Source organism: Hemibagrus wyckioides, linkage group LG21 (genome assembly GCF_019097595.1).
Source record: "Hemibagrus wyckioides isolate EC202008001 linkage group LG21, SWU_Hwy_1.0, whole genome shotgun sequence".
NCBI classification, from domain to species: Eukaryota; Metazoa; Chordata; class Actinopteri; order Siluriformes; family Bagridae; genus Hemibagrus; species Hemibagrus wyckioides.
In genome coordinates, this window is record NC_080730.1 from 4481718 (window position 1) to 4508046 (window position 26329).

Sequence of the window (26329 nt, forward strand, 5' to 3'; positions counted from 1 at the left end):
AATATCCAGACTGCTTTCACATCAGGCCTTAAATAATATTCAGGTCCAGCCCATGCAACACTTTTGACCACTTCTTGTTCATGTTGGACTTTATGTAGAGGTCAGGATTACTGATGCATCTTATTTTAAGCGTTTTAATTTTTATTTTTTCCATTTTTTATATTGAGGACTGAGTTATCCTTCATAAAAAGTCTAGCGATCGTCATCTTATCCTTTAAATGGTTTGCTCACTTTCTGTAACATAAGAATGATTTGTATATATAAAACTTAAAATGGAGAGTTAAAAATCACAATTAAAAAGTAGCCCATGATTAACAGTTGGTGCATGATATCAAGGAAAAATAAAAATATTATTCAGAATACTCAAAATAGAGAGTTGATAGTTTACAATTAACAGCTGGCATATGATATTAAGAAAAAAAACAACACAGGATCAAATTAGAGGGGAAGATGTACTGGTAAATTAAACCAACTTAAAATTATTACTGTAATAATTACCACTAGGGCTGTTCATGCTTGTCTTTGCCAAATATATACTAGCCTCTTATTTGAATAATTGTAAGCTTGTCAGGTATATACCGTATATCACTGTCTGTTGGCCTTTATGTTACATTATATTACTTTAAACATGTCTACAAGTCTTAGGAAAACTCAAAAGCATGAACTAGTACATACAAACGACTTTAAAAATAAGAACTGGGAGGCCAGAAAATTACATTAACCAACTGCATAACTCTATTCTGAAAACGAGGAACTTTCCCCTTATGAAAGTATAAGAATAAAGAATATGGCCCAATATCTAGAATTAAATTAAATTCAGAAGCCTTTTCTCTATCTCTGCTAGCTCAATTTATTTAGCTAATTTTGCATTTTCGAACAATGGTGGTTCACTGGTTAAGGCACTGGGCTACTTAGTATTTTAGCACCAACAAGATGCCTCTTTTGGGTCTTTGAGAAGTTCCTTAATCCTCAGCCAGTCAGTTGTAATCTTTATTGTAAGCAACTTTTGATAAAAGTGTCAGCGTCAGCAAATGCAGAAGGATAAATAAATATAGAGGAGACAGGAATTATAGTATATCAGCCCAGTGCAGGGAATGGTTATATGTATATTTGTCACATATTGAATGCATACAGCTTTTCAGTGCAGCTGCAGAGTATTTTCTTGCAGATCTGTCCATCTCCTTTGTGACTATTTCTCTGTGGAGAAAAAGATGAAGAAAAAAGAAAAACCCTTATCCTTATTGCACTACCATGACTCAACTGCATATGCTGTAAGTCTATGAAGAACATTTAAAAGCTTTGCAGACTTACTTTTACACAATTTGAATGGAAAACGCTCAGAATTCACGAGAATGCTGACCTACCGAAAGGGTTTGTGCTTTGGTTCGACACGAAATTTTCACCAGAAAGCTCAGAACAATTAAAAAGCAAGCTATTGTGGCAGGTTAACTTCAGCTCTCATTTTACTTAAAAAGAAAAAGGATGATTTTTGAAAAATTTTGAAATGTTTTATCTCCAGTGGAATGGCTGCTGATATTCACCTCATAGCTGGCATCGGAGTAAAGGAAGACATATAACTGTTGCTATTTCTTTTTCTTAGGCCCTGAATTCCGATCAGAACTCTTTGGTCCTGTGCGAGACACTGATTGAGACCGTGTTCGGCGAACGTGGCCAGGTTCTCAAATCCAAAGAGCGCAAAGTCTTCCTTTTCAGCAACATGCTCGTCTGTGCAAACGTCAACGTAAAGTGAGTGTTATGCAGCAAATGGACTCCCTACTGTGAGTGACCACTAACCTGACTACCTCTTCTTCCGTGAAATCTCTTTCTGACTGATAGCCACTCAATAGCAGTCTAAATGTGCCTTGCCGGGTCATTTAAAAAAAAAAGAAGAAGAAAAAAAAAAGAAACTTTCCTAGCTGTAATGGCACTAATGCTAAATATGATCTTCATTATCTAGGAACAAATGGCTATGTGTTTAGCTACTGATGCAAGGATTATATCCATATATCAAAAACATAAGAGCTTCCTTCCTCCCCATCAAATCGATTATCTGTGACAGTGCTATTGATCTGTAGAGCAAAAGGTAAACAAGCAAGGTTTTCCTTCTTAATCATACATCTCTTACAGTTTCCAACCTTCCCAGAAATCATTAAACAGTCTTCTGACTCGGCTTGGCCTGAAATATCCCAGTGTTGATTGCTCTTTGTTTACAAAGTACATTGTAGGACTCTGTCTGAATGATCTGTGTAGCTTCTCAGGGTTATTGGGGTAGTCATATGGCACATTCAGTAGATTCATATAATAGAGATTTGCTCATATAGAAACAGGAACTAGCCTGCCTTGCACACACATGACCTAAAAAACGCTACATTGGCATTTGGAGTGTTCAGTTTTACAAAGTTCTTTATGCAATTATTAAAGAAATATTATATACCATCCTTATTCATTTACATGTTCCCCGACCTAACCTATATCTAATCTCCAATCCCACAAATGGGCTTCTACTGTATATATAAACACCAAACCTCTTTAATGTCACATGCTGATTTATTGCCTAAAGTAACAGCATCATCTAGTATAGTCTGCACCTGGAATGATTCCAACCAAAGAAAAGTCCTATAGATTTTTACACATCTTTTAAAATATCTGGACAAACTGACAAAATCTTTTTTACAACCTTACCTGCAAATAACCATTGTTGCTTGGTTCAACCAAGCAGAAGCCATGCCTAATGGTTCAAATGATGGAATTGATTGAACTGATTGAGTTAGGTTTGGCTTGTGCTTGGTTGTGAAGAAAACCTGCAGCCACACTGGTTAGTTAGTAGGGTTAACTAACCCTAGACATTTCTGGTAGTTGGCAGATCCCCCTATCCAGAGTGACTTACAGTTTGTCATTTTATACAACTGAGCAATTGAGGGTTAAGGACCTTGCTCAGGAGTGGCTTGGTGGACCTGGGATTCACAACCTTCCAATCAGTAGCCCAGCACCTTACCCACTAAGCTACCGCATCCCACCCTGATACTAGTGCTCTGGTCTGACCTTGCATCCCAAAGTCTTAAAAAATAGCACTTTCATGTCAGACCAGCATCTCAAAGCTGTCTCAGCAATTTGGATAAATACTTGGTGTACTGCTGAAAGTATTGGGAAGCTGCTGCAATATCACGCTACAATCTATGTAAGGCATGTCAACACCGAGTCCTTTGAAATGTCACAGAGGCATCTGCAAAGGCAAAAGGCATGACATCAAGCTCTTAGTGCCTTAGTGTTTGAGTGCCATTTTAATGACAGTTGTTCTCATATGAAATGTCAAATGGCATCTATGTAGTAACAAAAATCAAGCAAATTTCCTACCCTTGGGAGCAGATATGGTTTCTTGATAGTGGCTTGTTTACTTTCCTGTAAAAAATGTCAGTGATTAAGGATTCTTTTCTGTTATAACACATTAGATCCCAACTGCCTACTTCCAAAAGGTACACTTCTTGACCCTTTATAAATTTTGATTTGGGAGGATATCAAGACCTAATTTCTTATTGAATTGTAGGAAAGATCTCTTTTTTTCTCTTTGTCAAGATTTACACCTCAAATGGTTAATGATTGCACCTCAGGCTTTGGGTTAAGGCTCTGGGATTTTTAACCAGAAGGTTGGGGGTTCAAGTCCCAGCACTGCCAAACTTCCCCTGTTGAGTCCTTGAGCAAGGCCTTGACCTCTCTCCAAGGGCACTATCATGGATAACCCTCTGCTCTGACACCAACTTCCTAAGCTGGGATATGCAAAGCAAATAATTTTACTATGCTCTAATGTATATTTGACAAAAATAAAGGCAGCTCCTTCATTTGTCAAAGCTTTACTACTTACTACAACCTCTAATCAAGTGGGCCTCTAGGCTACTTGGCATTTATGGTGTGGTTTGGATATTCACTGCATCCCTGCAACTGTTAAACTGGTAAACAACATCAGCTGGAATCATCAAGTAAGTTCTCGGTAGGATTGGAATCAAAAGCATAGGCAATGTAGTATATAATTAGCATTATTTCAGTGCCACTGAATGAAGTTCCCTGAGGGAGGATCGTCTATGGTTTAGAGCGTGGCTCAGCAATGCTTTTTGTTTGTCTCTCTGACTTACCCTAGAATGGGCTTTCTGTTCTCATTAGGCATCATGACTTTCATTTGGATCCAGCCAGGGGGTTCAGGGTTTAGATCGAGTCTGATATAGCTGCAACATTCCACATATTTTTATTTATTTTTGCCTCCAAACGTGACAATTATGTCGTGTTACCCAGTGGTAGAGCATTTAAATGCTACAGTTCCAGCAGAGATAAACGTTGTCTTTCAAAAACAGGGTGCAAGACCTCATGCAAATGACATCTTCTTAGAAGTAGTTCAGCAATACATCTGATGTTGTAGAGGAGCCCTACACAGCAAGAATGCTTTGATCTAAGATCTGGTGATAAATCCATTTCTATCTATTCTGTTTTTGGGACTGACAGATGTGTGACAAATGTCAGGAGAAGATTACTAGGCAACATCTCAAGGTCTATGATCTTCCGTTATCATTTTTTTTGTAGCCGTGATCACAAAAGGCTGGTAGAACAACCCACAACATTTATTTGCAAGGGAAAAAAAACACTTCTGACTCACCATCTAAGAGGTTTTGAAGCCCTATTAAATGTCAGAAAGGCCATAAGTCACTTTACTAGATTGGTCAAGAATTCAAGATTGTGTCCAAGTATACAGGTTGAAGGAAACTAATGGTTGTTATTATTCCAGTGAGTAGTTGAACCTGAGTATGAACTTCCTTTGTGTGTTAGAGCTTGCTTGGCTCTTCAGCATGAATGAAGGATATAAGCCGGGCCAGTCTGGCTAACATGACTAAGCCTTCCTACTCTTTTAAAGAGAAAAATACATAAAAATATGGTTCATTTTTTGACATTTGTCTCATTTACTGTTGCTATTCGCTTAAAGTGGATATATTTTTTTTGCCTTTACTATTGACCCAAGCACTACAGTACAAAGTAAAGGCTGAGAAAGGTCCAAATTTACTGTGCTTCCTTTCACGAAAAGACAAGGCATGATGCCATCTAGTCTACAGCTAAGCTTACATCATCATAGTCAGTGTGGTCAATGATAACCTCCCTTGTATTCATCACTTCTGTGCACATCTAGAACCAGTGCATTGTGTTCAATTTTATGCACGATTAGGACAGAAAGATGTACCAAAACATTTAGAGTATTAGATTATAGCACAAAATATTCAAACAACCTTCGTTTAGTTTAATTGGTACCAAGGTACAAAAGGTACAAAATGTTCAGCTGCCATGTTCAGAGGGGAAAAATCTCTGCTATTTCTACGTAACAGCCAGAGACACACTGTTATTACACAACACCCGTGAGTTAGGATCTGGCCATATGATGCATTCAGTTCTATGGTTGAGATTGTGTTATTCTTTCTTTATTGTATTTCACCAGAGACGGCTTTATACTTCTGACAGCACCTTATTTGAAATGTTTTTGGGGATGCTGTAAAGATTTTGTTTGTGTTCCAACACTATTTTCTCTCCTCACTACCTCAGAAATGTGTATGACTTATGTAACATAAGTGGCCACTTGTAGCACCAAAGGATGGAAGGAGGTTAGAGGCAGAAAGTGGCCTTTTTTCAGCACTTGGCAGCAGTGTAGTTAAAGTGATTCCCTTGGTTTGTTTCTTTTGAATTGCACAATTAATTTTTTATTGCTTTTGTTAACATTTATATAAAATAATCTCTTCTTACTGTTTTGAAATGGAGTCAGATGTCTTGCAATGCCTTCTGGGCAAATTCTGCTACTATAACCGACAGTCATGTTGACTTGATCCCTTCGGCTCACCAAGGGATCATCTAGCAAAACTTTATTTGTGCTAATAAACTTTTGAAGATGCCAAAAGGAAAATCGGTGTATGTGGGTGGTGGGGGTAGGGGTCGCCAATAGAGTGTTTAAAATGATTTTTTTTCCTTTTCTGCCACTAGGGGTCCCCCAGACATCAGCAGTCTGGTTCCAGTAGGGCCCAAATACACCATGAAGTGGAGTGCCCCCTTAATGCAAGTCCAAGTAGTCGAGGTCGGCAAGGATGCCCTCATTCAGCAGGGAGGTGTCAAAAGGTCAGGCAGCTCTTCAACCCCAGGTAAACTTAACCTCATCCTTATCATACCTGCCTAGTGCTTTGGTCTCTGCACTCGCTGCTTGCTGAATTAATCGAACATTTCCTTGCCTGTTGGCTTTATCTCCTTGACATGCTGAGACGGAGAGGAACAATGGAAGTGATGGCCAAGCTGATCTCATTTCACTCTCTGATAGACCACAAACATAGTATGCATGGTCATCAATCTACAGAGTATTCCCTCCATTTCCAATTAAAAGGGCTGTAGCGCCAGATTGAAACAGGAGCCTTGTTATAGAATTGTTGTGCTTTTGCAGAGGAGATAGAGATCGAAAAGGAAAGAGGATACAGGGAACACTTTTATATAGACATACCGGAATAATCGGAGGTACAAAAAGGTCCAAGCAAGTAAAGCGGATGCTCTGAAGTTGCTCTGAATAATATTAGTGAATTTTGGCACAAACGTCCAAGGAGCCGAGAACACATTGATCCATAATTGATTTAGAAAATGAGGTGATGAGCAAAGCAAAGCAGCAGGCAGCAGTTTTCTTCATCTCGTCTTTGCTGTCTGTTCTTGCAGCTTTCTCTCTTTATCCATAGCACCATCGCTAGTGTTTTTCCACATTTAGCAGCTCCCTGTTTTATTCACTTGTACTAGCTAGGTACTAGCAACGTACCCTCACTACAGGTGACTGTGACCTTAACCTGTGATTTGACCAGACGTTAAATCCATGTCTGTACATTGTTCCCCTCCTTATTGTTTATCAAACATTTTTTGGAGGTAGGATCTAAAGTTACGAGTGGGGAACTGAAGAAACATCGGACCACGTTCCTGACTGGTTGAATTGATCCAAGAAATTATTTGAGCCAACTCTTTGGCTTTGCTGCTTTTAGACATCATATCTAATTTGCATAGAATGATAGAATGGAGAAAATCTCAGTTCAAAGGTTTCTTGATGAAATACTGCATTGTGTTGAACAAGTACATACAGTGGAATCTCGGCATACGAACGCCCACCCTTACGAATTATTGACTTAAGGATCGAAATTTGCACCTGCATATGAAGCATTTTCAGCATATGAACAAACTGAACTGAATGCCGGCTAAGTTGCGAGTATGTCCGGGAGCCGTTCAAAACTTGTTTTTGTCAGTGGAAAGCCAAGCTAAGCGAATTTTTCGAATTTTACAAAAAATTTTTCAAAAGAATCGACCCCGTTGCCTTCGGCATGCGTTCAAAAGATTTTTCGGGCATTTTTTTGTTGACAGATTGGTGGCATGGGTAGTCTGTTCTGTTTTTATCCCAAGCTTGGTGGCATGACTTCCTGTGAGGACCCTTGACATGGAATGCTTGGCTTGGGTCAGTTCTTTGGAAGCAGCCATACAGTTTACATAGGCTTCGTACTGGTAATATTGCAAATATTTTGGGGTGGATGGAATGGATTACCTGCATGAACAGTACACAATTTCACCTTAAGAACTCGCCTCCAGAATAAATTAAATTCATATGCTGAGCTTCCACTGTAGATGTATATAGAAGAAGAACGACCGTCTGTCACTTTGTCACTTGCTACTGAATGTAGGGTTATCCCTCTTGCTCGGTCCCGTTTGATCCGAGTACTCTTGAGTTTAATGCGTCTCTAAGCCATCGCTTTGCCATCATATCCCAGGCTCCATTGCTCCACGGTGAGCTACTCTTGACAGCCATCTCATCTCTACTGCATGTGCTGCTATTTATAGTAAGCCACACTCACACTCACTCAGCCTCGTCATCACAATTCCCCTCTCAGATGATGTCACTCCGCGGGACGCCTGGGCCCAAATCATATCCCATGCTCCCTGTGCACACCTCAAAAATGGACTCATTTTTCATCTCCTGCAAGCCCTGGTGCCCTAATTTATTGATGGAATGCTTCTTGCAGGAAGCTCAGGGACCAGTGCTGCATGCTGTATAGAGATGTAAACCTCCTCTGGCTCTTCTTCTAAGCTTTTTTTTTTTTCTCTCTCTTTGCTGTGTCAGGCCTCACATACTGCATCACCTCCAGGCGAAAAAAAAAAAGAAACAAACAACTTTTTTGAGCATTTTTATATCTGATGCTCTTTTCACCTGGTACAGAGTTAATTCACTGCAGCTATACTCAGTTATGTAATTTGACTAGCATAATAGCAAACATTGCTAGTATATGCCAATGTTATAATTTCACAATACAGTACTTTGCTAAAGTTTAGACACCTTGCTAATAAACATGGCCACTAGTCTCATTTTTTTTGCTAAAGTTTAGACACCTTGCTAATAAACATGGCCACTAGTCTTATTTTTTTTTTGCTAAAGTTTAGGCACCTTGCTAATAAACATGGTCACTAATGTTATTTTTTGCTGAAGTTTAGGCACCTTGCTAATAAACATGGCCACTAGTCTTATTTTTTTTTGCTAAAGTTTAGGCACCTTGCTAATAAACATGGTCACTAATGTTATTTTTTGCTAAAGTTTAGGCACCTTGCTAATAAACATGGCCACTAGTCTTATTTTTTTTTGCTAAAGTTTAGGCACCTTGCTAATAAACATGGTCACTAATGTTATTTTTTGCTAAAGTTTAGGCACCTTGCTAATAAACATGGTCACTAATGTTATTTTTTGCTAAAGTTTAGGCACCTTGCTAATAAACATGGCCACTAGTCTTATTTTTTTTTGCTAAAGTTTAGGCACCTTGCTAATAAACATGGTCACTAATGTTATTTTTTGCTAAAGTTTAGGCACCTTGCTAATAAACATGGCCAGTAGTCTTATTTTTTTTGCAAAAGTTTAGACACCTTGCTAATAAACATGGTCACTAGTCTTAAATTTTGCTAAAGTTTAGGCACCTTGCTAATAAACATGGTCACTAGTCTTGTTTTTTGCTAAAATTTAGGCACCTTGCTAATAAACATGGCCAGTAGTCTTATTTTTTTGCTAAAATTTAGACACCTTGCTAATAAGCATGGTCACTAGTCTTGTTTTTTGCAAAAATTTAGGCACCTTGCTAATAAACATGGCTAGTAGTCATTGTTTTTTGCTAAAGTTTAGACACCTGGCTAATAAACATGGCTAGTAGTAGTTGTTTTTTGCTAAAATTTAGACACCTTGCTAATAAACATGGTCACTAATCTTATTTTTTGCTAAAGTTTAGGCACCTTGCTTATAAACATGGTCACTAATTTTATTTTTTGCTAAAGTTTAGGCACCTTGCTAATAAACATGGTCACTAATTTTATTTTTTGCTAAAGTTTTAGGCACCTTGCTAATAAACATGGCTAGTAGTCATTGTTTTTTGCTAAAGCTTAGACACCTTGCTAATAAACATGGCTAGTAGTCATTGTTTTTTGCTAAAGTTTAGGCACCTTGCTAATAAACATGGTCACTAATTTTATTTTTTGCTAAAGCTTAGACACCTTGCTAATAAACATGGCTAGTAGTCATTGTTTTTTGCTAAAGTTTAGGCACCTTGCTAATAAACATGGTCACTAATCTTATTTTTTGCTAAAGTTTAGGCACCTTGCTAATAAACATGGTCACTAGTCTTATTTTTTTGCTAAAGTTTAGGCACCTTGCTAATAAACATGGCCAGTAGTCATTATTTTTTGCTAAAGTTTAGACACCTTGCTCATAAACACGGCCAGTAGTCTTAAGTTTATGTAGTGTTAGCTAGGTAATAATATGAAATACCGCAGGTTGGTGATAAGCTAAGATAAGCTGGATAGATAATATTGTTTGGTAGATGATAATGATGGGTATTAATGTTAAGAAGTTAAGAGTGAGAAAATGACAGTAAGAATTTGAATTATTCAGATTTTTCTGAATGTATGCACAAATTACTAAAGATGAAAATTAGCATGGCAAGAGTTAGCAAAACAACCGAGAAACATTAGAATCGTATCAGAAAATGACAAGTCCAAAGCATTGACCAACCCAGGAGTCATCCAGATCAATCATCTTATGTACATTTTATTAAAACATATCTCAGCTTCTATTTTTTAATTTTATTCATAAATTCTTTTATATTTTCCGTCTTAAAGAACAACTTCACCCTTATGTTTAATAAACTGTGTTGTCATGATTCTGTTCTAATCATCCCATAGAGTGAAATACAGACAGAATATACACTAGAGAAAATGCAGGTTTTGGAAAATGGACTGCAGCTGCAGATAACAGCTCTGAAAATGTTCATTTTGGACTCCTGCCCTGGACATGTAGGACTTCCTGGCCTCCACTTTGTTGTGTGTGGTAGTAAGAGAGTGTGTGTGTGTATATGTGTGTGTGCGTGTGTGAGAATGTGTGTTTGGCTGATGCAGGTGTTGTGAAAGCCTAATCTCGGTACAGCTACCGGATTAGTCTGGATTACATCTCTGAATGTTCACCACCGGTGCTGTGGCCAGCGCGGCCCCCAGGCCCTCGACAGAGAAACCAGTGCAGATAGCTTCGTACTAGATTATTGATTTAGCTGCACCAAAATCAGTCAGTGTGTCTCTAAAGATGTAAGAGAATGAAAAATAGAGTATAGAGAGAGAAAGTGAGAGAGAGAGTCTGTGAGAGAGAGTCTGTGTGTGAGAGAGTGAGTGTGTGTGTGAGAGTGTGAGAGAGAGAGAGAGAGAGAGAGAGAGAGACAGAGTGTGAGAGAGAGTCTGTGTGTGAGAGAGTGAGTGTGTGTGTGTGAGAGAGTGAGTGTGTGTGTGTGAGAGAGAGAGTGTGTGTGTGAGAGAGAGAGTGTGTGTGTGTGCTAATAAACATGGTCACTAGTCTTAATTTTTGCTAATCTTTAGTCACCTTGCTATTAAACATGGCCACTAGTCTTAATTACAAGGTATAATAATTAGCAAAACTAATTGATATTAGATAGATTTCTATCAACCATGGCTGCTATTTTTTTTCTAATTATAATTAAATGTTGTATAAGCTATGCTGCTAGCACTTAATTCTAGCGAGATTGGTAGGAAACATTTGTCCTCATTTGAAATACATGTTCATTTTACTAAAGGTTAACTAGTTTGCTAGCAAAGATGCCTACTGGTTTGCATTCAATAATTAGCCTCTACATTTCACTGAAGGCCAGCTAGACTGGACGAAATTCATACAAGTGTTAAATATGATGATGTGTGACGTAAATGATAAGGACATAACTGGAAAAAAAGACTCAATATGATTAAGAAACGAAATGATGAGCATGTATGAAGTGTACGATGTAAACATGGAAGACATGCATGTGCAAAGTCATGCAGAAGGAGACTGGGTCCATTTACTGCCCATTATTTACTCTATTACTATTTATGGCACTCAGACACGAGTGTTAATTACTGAGGATGTCCATAGGCGACGCTCCAAACGGCCACAGGATATGGGATACAGGATATGGGATACGGGATACGAGCTCATCTATATCTGAGTATGATTCTTCGCTTTTTTCATTACGATGAAAGCTGATATATTAGTACAGTATTACGAACTTTTTCCCCTAAAACATGTGAAGCCCCTCTTTACTGAAGTGTGAAGACAGAAAACGGGAGAATAATGGACTTGGGGAATGATAAACGAATGCAGAGAGAAACCCAGAGATGAATTTGGAGAGGATTAATCAGACAAACTGTAGTCTTTCTACTAGCCTTTATGTTGGGTCTGGCATCTGCTCCCTCCCTCACACACACACACACACACACTTGATTATGTGGAGGCAGTGACAGGGCCAGACACTTCTGTGGTCACTGAATCTACCATTGGGATTTAATTATGCTTCTCACGCTGGACTCTCCCCTTACTATCGATTCCCCCAAGCTGGGTATGCTGGGAAAAAAAGGGGGTGGAGGGCGGGTGTTTCAAATCGATGGCACATTTCACATCTAATGAGACACCTGCATTCTCTCCTCCGCCCTTAAAGTCCTTCATATTTCTCTGAAACTTCACTTTTTTCTTTCTTTCTCTATCTCTCTCTCTCTTGTTTTCTGTGTCTTCAGGTTTAGTCTGTGTGCTTCCCCAAAACATTAGAGGATTGATCTACATTCTGCATTGATTCTTCTTTGTTAAGGGTGGGAAATATCAAAGAGTTTTTTAATGGGCCTTTCTTGCTTCTGGAGTTGTGGAAAAGTAGGTTTCTTCTCAGATATTGCCACATTGTACCCTCTTGTTTGTGTAGAAACAACAGGCTTCAAAACAACAGGCTTCAGCAACTCCTAACTAACTGATGAAATTTTTTAAGAAGAAGAAAAACCTCAAATCAAAGAATTCTCCTTTTAGTCATGGCAACTTGGCCAACCTGGGTTTGCTCCTAAGCAAATTTACTTAATGCATAAGTTTCGATTGGTTCCTTGAAAGCTTTTCAGAATCAAATGATTTCTTTATAAAGCTATAAATATGTCTGTAAAAATAAGCTTCTTAATCATAATGGAATGCAATAATAATAATAATAATAATAATAATAATAATAATGTCTATGCATTAGAAATTGAGATGAAGTCAAGTTTTAAAAATATCAAATATTTAAACATTTTAAAAATAATATAGAATCTATAAAAATTTAACGCGAAAGAAATAAAATGAATGCAATTTAAAATAAAATTAAAATTGGAATGATAAATAAAATAAATACAATTTAGAATAAAATGGAATTTGAATGGTATAGAAATAAGATCAATGCAATTCATAATAAAATTAAAATGGAATGATATAGAAATAAAATGAGTGCAGTCTGCAATACAAATAAATAGACAAAATATGGGAAAACATGGCATGTGACTACATGTGAATATGGCTCTGAGAATCATTATAAACCTTCTGTAATATTTATTTATATATTTAACACTTGTTTTGAAGGCTAGCTGAATAGGGCACATCCATAAGAATGGCCTAAATCTTTTTTTAGCTTCAAGGTTTTGGATCGTTTTGTGTTCTGAGATGCTTTTCTGCTGACCATGGATGTAAAGAGTGGATATTTGAGTTTCTGTCAGCTTGAACTTGTCTGGTCATTCCTCTTCTCATCAACCCTACGTTTCCAAACAATGAACTTCTGCTCGCCTGATGTTTTTTTGCACAATTGCATATGGCATAGTCATGTTGTGTTGAGGTTATCTAAGTTTCCATGTCATGGTTAGAGTTTGTTTCTGTTACGTTTAATGTAAGTCTTAGTTTTGTTGAATAAAAGCAGGGCACGTACTGAATCTCTGCGTTTGGGTCTGATCTGCTACTGCGGGTGATCAAGCTGATGGTGGAGATCCGGGTACAGTCCCTGCCATCGGTGGCATCTGTCCCTGATCGTTGTTGTGTGGTCAAATAGAATAAAAACGAAATATATATGGCACCTGTTAGTGGGTGGGATATATTAGGCAGCAAGTGAACATTTTGTCTTCAAAGTTGATGTTAGAAGCAGGAAAAATGGACAAGCATAAGGATTTGAGCGAGTTTGACAAGGGCCAAATTGTAATGGCTAGACCACTGGATCAGAGCATCTCCAAAACTGCAGCTCTTGTGGGGTGTTCCCGGTCTGTAGTGGTCAGTATCTATCAAAAGTGGTCCAAGGAAGGAACAGTGGTGAACTGGAGACAGGGTAATGCATGGCCAAGGCTCATTGATGCACGTGGGAACCGAAGGCTGACCCGTGTGATCCGATCCAACAGACGAGCTCAAATTGCTGAAGAAGTTAATGCTGGTTCTGATAGAAAGCTGTCAGAATACACAGTGCAGGATGGGTCAGGGCTGTTTTGGCAGTAAAAGGGGGACCAACACAATAGGCAGGTGGTCATAATGTTATGCCTGGTCGGTGTGTATGTATAAAAATATAAAATATAGAAAAACAATAAATGACTGACGTTAATAAGAATATAAATCTGAATAAAATGCATATTTGTGCAGCTTTAGTGCATATAAGCGTATTGCATATGCATTCCTTCAGAAACATCTAGAAGATATACATGGTGCTTCATGAAGGCGTATTTCACATACTGAGCTGTCCTTCATTTCTCTTTTCTCTTTTTATCACATGCTATAAAAAAAAAAAAAAAAACTACTGCATGTGCTGAAGTATAAGCATCCATATGCACGGCTGTGTAACACGCCTCCTCTAACATTTCACGACCATTCAAGCCCCTGATGCCTTTTTTTTGCCGTATTTTATGTTCATCTAATCCATCTGAACATTTTCCGCTTTCACTTATTCGTTGCTCTTTTATAGCGCTTGGACTTGCTAAATAAATTAGTTAACGATGCCTCAATTAGTGCGAGATCATTATCTAAACCATGATGCAATACATCATGCTTTATGCTGCAGTGGCTTCATTTTAAAATGTTAGGATGTATTCATTCAGGGTTTTTTTTTCTGCTATGGAAATTTGCTCATTAGTACAAAATGCTTTATAGTTATGTTGTTAATTTATGTCATGGTTCGGCTAGAAAAAGAATCTGATACCAGTTTGATGCCAAAAAAGGAAGTTAGTTTATTTTACAACAGTGCGTGAATAATCCTGCAGCTAATAAAATAAATGATAAATGATGTACTATTGATGAGTTATATCCTAATGACGAGGCATGTACTAATCCTGAACATCAACTAATGAAACTCAAACCTTAACTACGGAGTGAGTTTGATTAATTCCTGCTTGAATGTTTTATAATATATAAAATAATATATTATAATGACCTAACATCTATGATACGAGTTCACTCCTACATATTAATAAATACAGTAATTAATAAACATGTTCTTAAGTTGGTCATTATTCAGGCATGAAATCATCAGACTCGTATCTTTTATAGTTCTTGATTAAGAAGAACTGAGGGCACAAAGCCTTTATTATGGCCAGACATACATTACAGCATCATGGAATGCTTTTCTTCACATATCCCAGCTGAGGAAGTTGGGGTCAGAGCTCAAGGGCAACTATGATACAGTACCCCTGAAGCAGAGAGGGTTAAGGGCCTTGATCAATTCCCTAACAGTGGAGCTTGGTGGTGCTGGGACTGGAACCCTGATCCTCCGGTCAACAACCCAGAGCCTTAATCACTTGAGATACCAATGCCTGCATTAGTTCATTCCTCAACTCCACATTGGTTACATTTACTGTAAGTAAATATAACCAAGTACTGGATAAAGTATTAATTCAGATATTAGTGCGGGATTATTCATGTACTGTTATTGTGACATCCTTAAAAATATGAAGCATGATGATTACTACGTGATACATGATGTAACCCCCTCAAGTGCCTTGTTGCTAATATTTAATTGAATTTTATCTATATATTTGTTTTTCTACCATGAAAATACTTTGTATATATTTTACAGATTGCTATATTCCTAAAGATATGCAGTATCTGTCCAATTATTGTCCAGTATTTTTCTTACTGGAAATAAGATAATATATTATTATATTACTTAATATATTTCTCATTTTATCTTATTGGAGGCTTTTAGGCAAAAATGAATGAATGAATAAATGAATAAACAATTTACAGTTTTTCTTTTTAAATCTTTTATATAATTCTTTTAAAATAATTAAAATTTAATTCAAAATCATTCATAAAATTTATAAATATTTCAAACATTTATAAAAAGTTCTATACAGTTTCTAAACATATGTACATTTATGTTTATTTATATTTACTTGTCAATATATATATATATATATATATATATATATATAAACACAATTCAAATTCAATCCTGTGTATGTCCTGAACACAGCAGAGTGGACAATAAAGCTGACTCTGACACTGATAAATGAAATGATATTTGATTGGCAGGTAAAGTGATCCTGGGTCCTCCTCGGCTCTATCAAGAACTGCATGAACTGCAGCATGACCTTTCGGTGGTGGAGCAGGTCACCAATTTGGTGGGCACTTTACAGGGAACGTACCAGGTGAACACACCTCTTGTTTCATCATCACACAACCCAAATTTTTAACACACATCACATTATACATAACATGCTGCAGTATGTAGCTTTAATGTTGGACTAGCATCACAGAACTGTATCACAGAGCCTATGGTTGTCATTCTTATCAATTAGACATGGGCAGGATTTAATATATCAAGGTAATATGATATTTCAAGTATTTCAAAAACAAATCACAGCCTCAAAATGTGTATGACTTACGTTGTGGAATGTCATGGTCACTTCATACTTGTTCTCAAAGCTTCCAGAGTTTTTGACGTGACATGCTGGGTATTTATATTAATAAGAGATGGTCACGAATTGATATATCAAGGCTATGAGATAATATTTTGTGGCCACAAATGAATAGGTTCACAAGACTAGATACCAATATCATGGTACCAAAATGTTGTAACGTCAGCTGATGATTTTATTATGAGGTGGAACATCATACATGTATGGCATCCAGTTAATTAGTTGCACCTTTTGCATCAGACTGGATCACTTTGTTTGACGATGTAAGCAAAATGTAGAATTTTTTAAGAGGATCTTAAATATATTATATCGATGTCTATATACGTTTGCCGATTAATAATCACTTTAAAACTGCTTAGATTGCACAGTGTACCTCTGTCTCAATCTTTAGGGTTAAAGGTCCAGTATTAAAATCACTATAAAAGAGATTAAACATTTGAATTAAATAGACATAATATTATCAGTCCACTCCATGGTCAGTTATGGCCTCATCTCCATGATCCTTAGTCATGTTTCTATATTAATATTTATATAGTAATTTGTCTTTTTTAAATAAATATTATTTTTGGATCTTAATTTTATTTTTGTGTTTCAGACAAAAAAGAAAATGCACATCTTTACATGCATCATCATGCACAAAAATATTTAGCCATGAAAAATTTTGAAAATGAATTTTAAAATGATTTAAAGAATTAAAATTATTAGCGTTAAAAGTAAATTACAATTATTTTAAAATAATTATATTAAAGAATTAAAATAAAAAGGTAGATTATTAATTAATTATTATATTTTTTTCCATTTTATTTATTTATTTATTTAATAAGATTATTGCAAACTTATTGCTACAGATATGCTAGCGGTAATCGTAAAACATAAATAAAACATGCAAAACGGAAAAATACAGCATATATATATCTTTTTTTTACTTCAGGCTGATTGTAAAGAATGTTAATTATAATTAGTTTATGCGTCTGCACTTTTTACATCAGTCTTTGATTGACGATGTAAGCAGAATGCAGAACTTTTCAAGAGGATCTTAAATATATTATAGCAATGTCTATTACATACTTTTGCCAATTAATAATCACTTTAAAACTGCTTAGATTGCACAGTGTACATCTGGCTTTAAATATTTCATGTTCAGTAGATCTCCAGATTGCTTCAATATATTAATTTGTAGCCATGTAAAATCAATAAATAAATAGCAGCCATCCCAGAGTCTCTATATCATATAAAATGTAAAATAAAATACTTATAAAAAAAAAAATACCAAGAGAATACATCAATGAAAATAATGTAAAGCTATCCAGGCATCCAAGCCAGAGCCGAGCGAGAAAGTCTTTCAGGTAACTGTCAGTGAAAGTCCTACAAATGAAAATTTAACCTGCAATTAAAATGTCATCAAAGATCAGGAACCAAATGTGCAGATCATCAATTGCTAATCTGTAAAATCTGCTTGATAGCGGCTGCGTGGTTCTAAAAGTAAAAACCAGGCTGCCTCCCTGATGCCCTAACAAGCCTCCAAAGCGCTTCTGAAAATATTTAAACTGCCACTCTCTCCATCATCTAGATATCTGGAAACAATTCCAGCGTTTTTTGGTTTGTGTCTCTGAAGATCTTTTGGCTTTTCTCCAGATGACTGAATTTTGCCCAAAAGGCTGATCATCGTCTTCGATGTCTATTGAGAAATTCTAGCAAACAGAAAAAGGAAGAAAAAAAGAAGTCCACGAATCCCATTGATATTGCAGAAGGATTGGATTGGATTTAGCTTTAGGGAATAGGGAGTAATTGTGTTTGCAAGAGGTTCAGTGCTTCACTTTATTACTCTTTTATTTTTGGGAGCTGTAGCCTTGGATTTCAGCTACCAAGGAGACCTAGCATGTAGTAACACTTCCTCCATAGCCTGTATTCATAATGCATTTTAAATGGGTTATAATGCCTAGAATTTAGCATATGGAAATGCTGATAAGCAGCAATAGTTGTTATCTAAAGCACGGGTGTATGAGACTAATGCTTGTAATGTTACAACGCACTATAACCCTAGCTCTGGCATTATAACATTCCATTCAGATGCTTTATGTGTTATAATGCATTATGACATTAGATTGTACAACATTCTTATGTCATTCAGGTCTACAAATGTGATATTCATGTTTCACGTTGTAGGCATTATAAGGCACTATGTATGCCATGTTACATATTAAATTGACTTCATTATGCATTATGAATACTGAAGTGTCAGTTTTAGGCGTTAAACTGAATAAACTGGACACTTTATTCGGAATGTACCTACATACAGGCGTAACACATTCATAAGCACTGAATACATCAATAACACTTTCTATGAACATTATATTTACAATATATAATGTGTTATGAAGCTAGTATGTACACTGACCTAAAAATCCAATTTCAAAATGTAATGATGCATTCATAAAGCATTATACACATTGTCACCTTATACACAATATCTGTTATGTATTAAGATTTAACATTATAAGCAGTGTTTATTAACACATTGCAGTATTTACCAGTACAAACAAAGCCAAGCTGAGCTTTGTATAATGCATCCCATTTTTTTTTACCAGGCGGAATATCAGGAGCTTCTGAAAACTTGTCATTGTGTCTATGAATGCACATAATGCACTAAGCAAACTGGTGCTGATTTTCTTTGGTGTTATAACGTATTATAATCAGTGCTTATAGTGCGTCCGTTGAGAAAATATACTGTATAAGTGCATTATAAAGTATGTGCATGTAATAAATGCATGTTTCCTTAAACTGTAATGCTGTTCATTTAATACATAATTATCATAATGTGTGTAATGCCTTATGAATGTATTATAACATTTTAGAACATTGTAAATACAACCTTCATAGAAACCTGCGCTAATCTTCATGATAGTGCTGTTAAGGAAATGACTAAAAATGGCTGGGTTTTTTTCTTTCTTCTTTTATGCAAGGACAAAGCAACACACTTCATAAAAACTGTTTCAGAAGATTTGAGATGCATGAATTTGCCAGTGTTTCTTTTATAAACTGCTTATGCCATGCTTATGAAGGTGTTATGCCCAATATTGCTACCATTCAAATCAAATTGTTGATTCATATTTATCCTGTGTGTGTGTGTGTGTGTGAAGAATCTGAACTCCACCGTGGCACAAGACTGGTGCCTGGCCCTGCAAAGACTCATCCGCATCAAAGAGGACCAAATACAGAGTGCCAACAAATGCCGTCTTCGTCTACAAGTCCCTGGCAAGCCAGACAAGTGAGTGACACACTTTAACAAAGCTACACAGGCTCCCTGTAATGAATTAGCTTCGAATGACTGAGCTGTGCCATATTTAAAGGAACAGTCAATGTCTGGTGCATTGAGCACATAATCTAGCTATAGTAATATAAAAATGAGAAGATTTGACACTCCAACTTGCTCAACCTGGGCTAAATTATGATCTGTTGTAAATCTTGTCTGGATAACCATCAAAATAGTGCCGTTTCATCAGAAGTAAGATGACTGAAGGATCAGGGAAACGAGAGCAAGGTTATAATAAAAGAGATGGTTTATTGCATGCTTGAAGACAACCTGGGCGTTCTAAAGCATAAGCAAAATTTGAACACTTTTATACTTTTTATAGGCAGCATTTATATTGGTGTGTGTGTTTGTGTGAAAAAGGATACAGGTCAGACCATTTTGATAATGTGCAAGATTTACAGAAAGAAACACGAACAAGGGCAGGACATGTGAGAAGTGAGAACTAGGATGTACTAGGAAAAATATTAGTCTGTGTCTCTATATTTCATGCCATATATCAGCTCTGATTAAAAAAGTCAGGGTGAACATCAGATAATCTAATCAGATAAGAAGATTAGCTTTAATTAATGTGTGGCTCTTGGACTGGACCAAAGAAATACTAGAGGTGCTTTCAGAAAACCTATTCCAGTCTCAAGCCCTGATAATACAAGTCGGAATATTGGAACTTCATTATTATATCTAAGTCAGGTCTCAAGTCTTTATATGCAAATTTGAGCCATGTCTCAGGTGTCCAAGATGGAAGTCTGAGGTAAATCTCAGGTATTTAAGATGCAAGTTCAAGTCAAGTCTCATCTTTGATGCAAGTCTTAAGAGTTAAGGTCTGTGAAATTGCAGTTCCTCTGCAGCCGGTATTCATGATACATTTTAAATGGGTTATAATGCCTAGAATATGTCATGTGAATATGTAAATGCTTATTAGCTGTTTTCTTAAGAATGAGTGTATGAGTTTAATATTTGTAATGTTACATAATGTTATAATGTATTATAAACCTGGCTCTGGGGTTCTATAGTCCGTGAGCTAATCTAATCAGGTCTGTGATTCAGAGCTGCAAGTACAAGTCAAGTCACAGGTCTCTTAGATTTAGATGTAAGTTTAAGTTAAGGCTCTAAGGTATTTTAGCTGCAGGTCTTTGATATACAAATCTATGTTAGGTCTCCGGTCTTTAGGCTACAAGGCAGAGTCAAGTCTCAGGTCTTTGGGATGCAAGGTAGAGTCAAGTCTCAGGTCTTTGGGTTGCAAATCTCAAAGACGTAAGCAACAAAGAGCTTTAAATGTACATCAATTCTCATGTCTCTAATCTGCAAGGCAGGTTCAAGTCTCAGGTCTTTGGGTTGCAAGGCAAAGTCAAGTTTCAGGTCTTTGGGTTGCAAATCTCAAAGACGTAAGCAACAAAGAGCTTTAAATCTACGTAAATTCTCATGTCTCTAATCTGCAAGGCAGGGTCAAGTCTCAGGTCTTTGGGCTGCAAGGTAAAGTCTCAGGTCTTTGGGCTGCAAGGTAAAGTCTCAGGTCTTTGGGCAGCAAGGCAGAGTACAGTCTCAGATCTTTGGGCTGCAAATCTCAAAGACCTACGCTACAAAGAACTATAAATCTAAGTAAATTCTTGGGTCTCTAATCTACAAGGCAAAGTAAAAAACTCAGGTCTTTGGGCTGCAAGGCAGAGTAAAGTCTAAGGTCTTTGGGCTGCAAATTTCAAAGAACTTAGCTACATAGTGCTATAAATCTAAGTCAATTCTCAGGTCTCTAATCTGCAAGGCAGGGTCAAGTGTCAGGTCTCTAAGTGGCAAGCCTGAGTCATGTCTCAATTCTTTGACCTGCAAGTCAGAGTCAGGTCTTTGGTCTTTGGGCTGCAAGGCAGAATCAAGTCTCAGGTCTTTAGGCTGCAAATCCCAAGTCAAAACTCAGCTCTTGGAGCCACAAATCTTATTTAATTCTCAGGTCTCTAATCTGAAAGGCTGGGTCAAGTCTCAGGTCTCTAAGCTGCACATCCAAGTCAAATCTTACGTATATAAGTTACAAGCCTTATTCAGGTCTCAATTCTTTGACCTTCATGTCAGAGTCAGGTCTCGGGTCTTTGGGCTGGAAGTCAGAGTCAAGTTTTAGGCCTTCGGACTGCAAGTCTGAAGTCAAATCTCAGGTCTCTAATTTGCACGTTTGAGCAAAACCTTAGATCTCTGAACTTCAAGACTCAGGTGAAAGTCTGGGTCAAGTATCAGGTCTTAAGTCTTCAGATTAAATTGTGAGTCAGGCAGTCAAGCAAGTGCAAAGTCACTAACTTTACTCCTCTCTGACACTCAACGCACAAAGAATGAAAATATAATGAAGACCAGTTTCTTAAGCTTTCTCTCCATCACTTAATTCAAAAATTGCTAGTGAATATCTTTCATCTGCAATGCTGAGCAGGTCTGCGCTAACTTCTGAGCAATTTTAAAAAGACTCTAGCTAGTGTCAAACATTTTACCACATGCCCGAGGCGGCTTTCAGATGATGAAGGATGTGGATGCCACATGAACTTGCTCCCTGGATCACCTACTATTACATCTGCTCAGTCTGTGCTCAAAGCTTTATATTCACCAGCAAATTACTGGCCTAATAGGATGGCTGTTCGGACCATTAAGTGATAATTTCTTAAATTCATTACCTTTAGTACATAGCGAAGAATTGTCGGCAGCTTTTGACCTTGATACAGTAAGCACAGATGTGTCAATTTGGTGCTAGCGCATAACTTACACTTGCCATAGAACTCATTTTTCCTTAGCCCTCTCTGAGCACTATAGTCATTTCTTTTAAATTTCTTTCAAAGGGCCTTTTGATGTGCTGTTATTATGTCACATTAGGAAAGGGTGGATGTAAATGTGTTGTGGCGGAGGCTGTGCGTTTTTCACGCCGCCCTGCACCTGGATGTGCTTATCCTCGTCGTGTAGAGATGGGAGGAATTGTCATTCAGAAGGATGGCTGTGGAGGAGCGGAAATGAAGACGGATTAGTGAGGGATTCGCGTAGGAGATGGAAGGACAGACACTGTGTGAGGGGGGGCCAAGGGGGATGGGGAGGGCGGGCTAAGAGAGAATGAAGAACAAAGGAGAGGGATGAGAGAGACAGATTTGCTTATGTTATTTTACAAGAACTGACATGGTGTAAACAGCAGGTGCAAAACAAGACAGGTGTCCATGTTGAGTTATGGAAACGACAACTAGATTCTTAGAGAAATGACCATTCTAAAGCATAATTTCATCATTATTCACTTACAAGTAAAACATCTTTATTGTTTGAGGGATTTAGTACTGATAAATAACAGGTCTGTTTTAAAATGCTGTTGTTGAAGTATCACAAATGCTAATCATATATACAGTCTCATATATGATCAAGTAACTGACCAGACGGTTGGAGCACCACCAAGCTGCCACTTTTGGGTCTTTGACCCAGGCCCTTAACCTGTTCTGCTCTAGGGCCACGGTATCATGGCTGACCCTGTGCTTTGACCTCAGCTTCCAAACAAGACGCAAAGAAAAGAGTTAATGGAAGTGGACACTGACTTCTAAGGCAAGTGTACCATTAATTCGGCACTATGTAGAAATGGAGCTCAGGTAATTGTATCAAAACATAGTCTAAAGGTACAAAGCCATTGGCCATTGTTGCTATATAATTGGAATAATTTTCAGCTTGATGAATCTTGTGCATGAATCCTCAGTTCGTCTGAGTGTCTTACTGCTGTGTAAGCTGCTGTGTTTGAAAAAATGAAAAGACTTTTGCTCAGTGATTACAAGTGATTTTATAAGAACTGAGTCCAGCGCTCACTGTGGGGTCAAGGGTCAGCAGCTGGCAGGTGGTATACTGGCATCCTGACAGCTCACCTACTGCTCCAGGGTTATGTCCTTTGAATGACGTGGCTTGAATCCTAAACTTATGGTCACCTGGGTGTGAAATGATTTGGTTTATGGATTATTAAGCCTGGATTTAAAGCATTTTTACTATGTCTGCTGCAGTTCTTCTTTTAAAAAGGGGTTGAATCTGCAAATGGACACAGCAGGGGTCCTAAATGCTGTTGTGTTTTCCCTGTACCTGCTGCTTATCAGGTTAAAATGACTTAGTATAAAGGTTTCATCATAATGGAAATTATTATTATTTTCGAACACATTTTTACATTTTGGAGGCATGGTGGCTTAGTGGATAGCACGTTTGCCTCAAATCTCCAGGGTTGAGGGTTTGATCCTCACCTCCGCCCTGTGTGGTCAAAGTTTGCAAGTTATGCTTCAGGGGTTTCCTCCAGTCTATTCTGGTTTCCTCCCGCAGTCTAAAGACATGGCTGATTGACATCTCTAAATTGTCCATAGTGTGCAAGTACATGAGCGATCGTGCCCTGTTATGGGTTTGCCCTGTGTAGGAAAAACAGTGCAAAAAATGGATTTGTTCTTGAGTTTGGTATCGTAGATTGATTCTTTCGAAACAGCTTTCACTGATTGAAAGAAATTTGTAACCTGGCTTCGCTTGGCTTTCCACTGAAGCAAACGAGTTTCGAACGGCTCCCGGACGTACACGCATGCTTCTGATAGGTGTGGTCTCTTCTAGGATGACTCTGCCCCCTTCACATGGCATGAGAGTCACTGATATAAAAGGCTTAATTGAACACCTATGGAGTGACATGTTAGACATTTCTCCACCGCCGTCATCAGAACACCATCTGAGGGAAAATCTTTTAGAAGAACGGTGTTCATCTTTTTAATAACATTTCCAGAGACTGAAAAGAAACACCTCTGAAGCAGTTCTTTACGTCATTATTACTTTTGACCTTCTAACCTTCTATAATTTATAATCTTCCACTTTGAGAGCTATATGCCATGTCAAGGTTCCTTACGATAAGATAAGATAAGATAAGATAAGATAAGATAAGATAAGATAAGATAAGATAAGATAAGATAAGATAAGATAAGATAAGATAAGATAAGATAAGATAAGATAAGATAAGATAAGATAAACCTTTATTCATCCCACAGTGGGGAAATTGCCATGTTACAGCAGCAACAAAAGAACAAAAATGTGCAAATATGAAGCAGAAATATAAAGAAATCTATAGAAATACAGAAGCCAAATAGAATAACAGTAATAATAATTTCAAAACAATTGCACTTGGTTATTGCACATCTTAAATTGTTGTTATTGCACTCTTGTATTGTAACAGGAAGTCGGGCCACCAAGCTTGGGCTAAAAATAGAACAGACCAACCCCGCCACCAATCTGTCAACAAAAAAAAGCTTGAAAAGTCACCTAGCTTTTGAATGCATGCCAAAGGCAACGTTGGCATCGTGGGTTAACTGTTTTGAAACAGCTTTCACTGACTGAAATTTGTAAGCTCGCTTCGGTTGGCTGATGCAAACAATTCTGAATGGCTCCTGGACGTAAGTGCAACTTAGCTGGCATTTATTTCGTATGCCGATGCAAATTTCTTGCAGTTCTTAAGGCAAAAATTCATTTTTATTCTGTATTTAAGTTCTATCTAGATGAATATGGTGTATATTTGGAAACTAGCTGTTTATTAGAGCCATATTTAGTGTAAAATGTAAAATATCTATAAAACAGATCGAATTAGTCGTATAGAAAGCCTTTATAAAATTCTCATTAAAGCACACCAGTGGCTGCATGGCAATAACTGAACACTATATTCACACACTAGCTTTTTAATTAATAAAGCCGATAGACTCGAACCGTTTTTTTTTTTTTTGTCCATGCGATATCTTTACCCGCTATGTTGCTTACTGTTAAAAGACTACAGCTGGAAGAATTGCTTATTGAGAATAGTATTAATAACACATTCAATATTTACTGAGCATTGGCTGTTGCCATATTGTGTTTGTCTGCTTCATGTGGTGCCTAAGAACTATTGCTTTATTAAATGACAGCTCTTCATGTCATATGCTCACTAATGAGCTCTATTTCAGGATATATACAGAGTGACATATTAAAGGAAAAACCACAAGCCAGCAAAACCGCTTTAATGCACCTTAGCACTGACTGTACAAGTCTCTGGAACTGCACTCTAAACATACTGTATACTCCTATAATGAAAACAAAATCTTTGGGTGGGCGTGGTCTCTTCCAGGATGACTCTGCCCCCTTCACATGGCATGAGAGAGACTGAATGGTTTGGATAGAATATAATTGCTATAAATGGTTTTCTGACTAATTAAACCTCTGCTTAATTGAACACCTATGAAGTGACATGTTGGACCACCATCATCAAAACACCATCTGGGGGTTAAATCTTTTAGAAGAAAGGTGTCCATCGTTTTAAGAACATTTCCCAAAACTGAAAAGAAACAGATCTGTAACAGTTCTTCACTTCATTATTACTTTTGACCTTCTAACCTTCCATAATCTATAATCTTCCACTTTGAGTGCTATATTAACAGTAATACAAGCACTTATTGCTCAGCACATTTTCAGAAGTAGCACACTCTTAGAAAATTGGTGTCTAGCACCCTTAAGCTCCCTCTCGAGGCACCCTTATAGGTTTGGATGTAAAACCTCATAGCAGAAAATGTTTCACATGAACCCCGTTCAGAAGCCAGAACCCTTAGTGTGCGCTCTCAGTATCCTCAGAAGCCATTCTCGGCACTGTAGAGGCAGCAGAAGTGTTTTGTGTGTAAGTGTGTGTGATGAATGCGGTGTGGCATTCGGTCCAACATCTGTCTTGTTCTTTTGCATTACTGTCACACACACCACTCACCCACCTGCCAGACA

General features: G+C 37.4%; 1 protein-coding gene across 5 annotated transcripts in view; it reads left to right on the forward strand.

The window, feature by feature from the left end:
• The window catches only part of arhgef10la (Rho guanine nucleotide exchange factor (GEF) 10-like a), a 170483-nt gene that overhangs the window by 49801 nt on the left and 94353 nt on the right, over window positions 1-26329 (forward strand). For all 5 annotated transcript variants that reach the window (XM_058373473.1, XM_058373476.1, XM_058373475.1 and 2 more), the window contains 4 exons: window positions 1601-1746; window positions 6007-6161; window positions 15893-16008; window positions 19419-19546. In XM_058373473.1, coding sequence (XP_058229456.1) covers window positions 1601-1746; window positions 6007-6161; window positions 15893-16008; window positions 19419-19546 — 545 coding nt within the window. The remainder of the gene's footprint in view (window positions 1-1600; window positions 1747-6006; window positions 6162-15892; window positions 16009-19418; window positions 19547-26329) is intronic.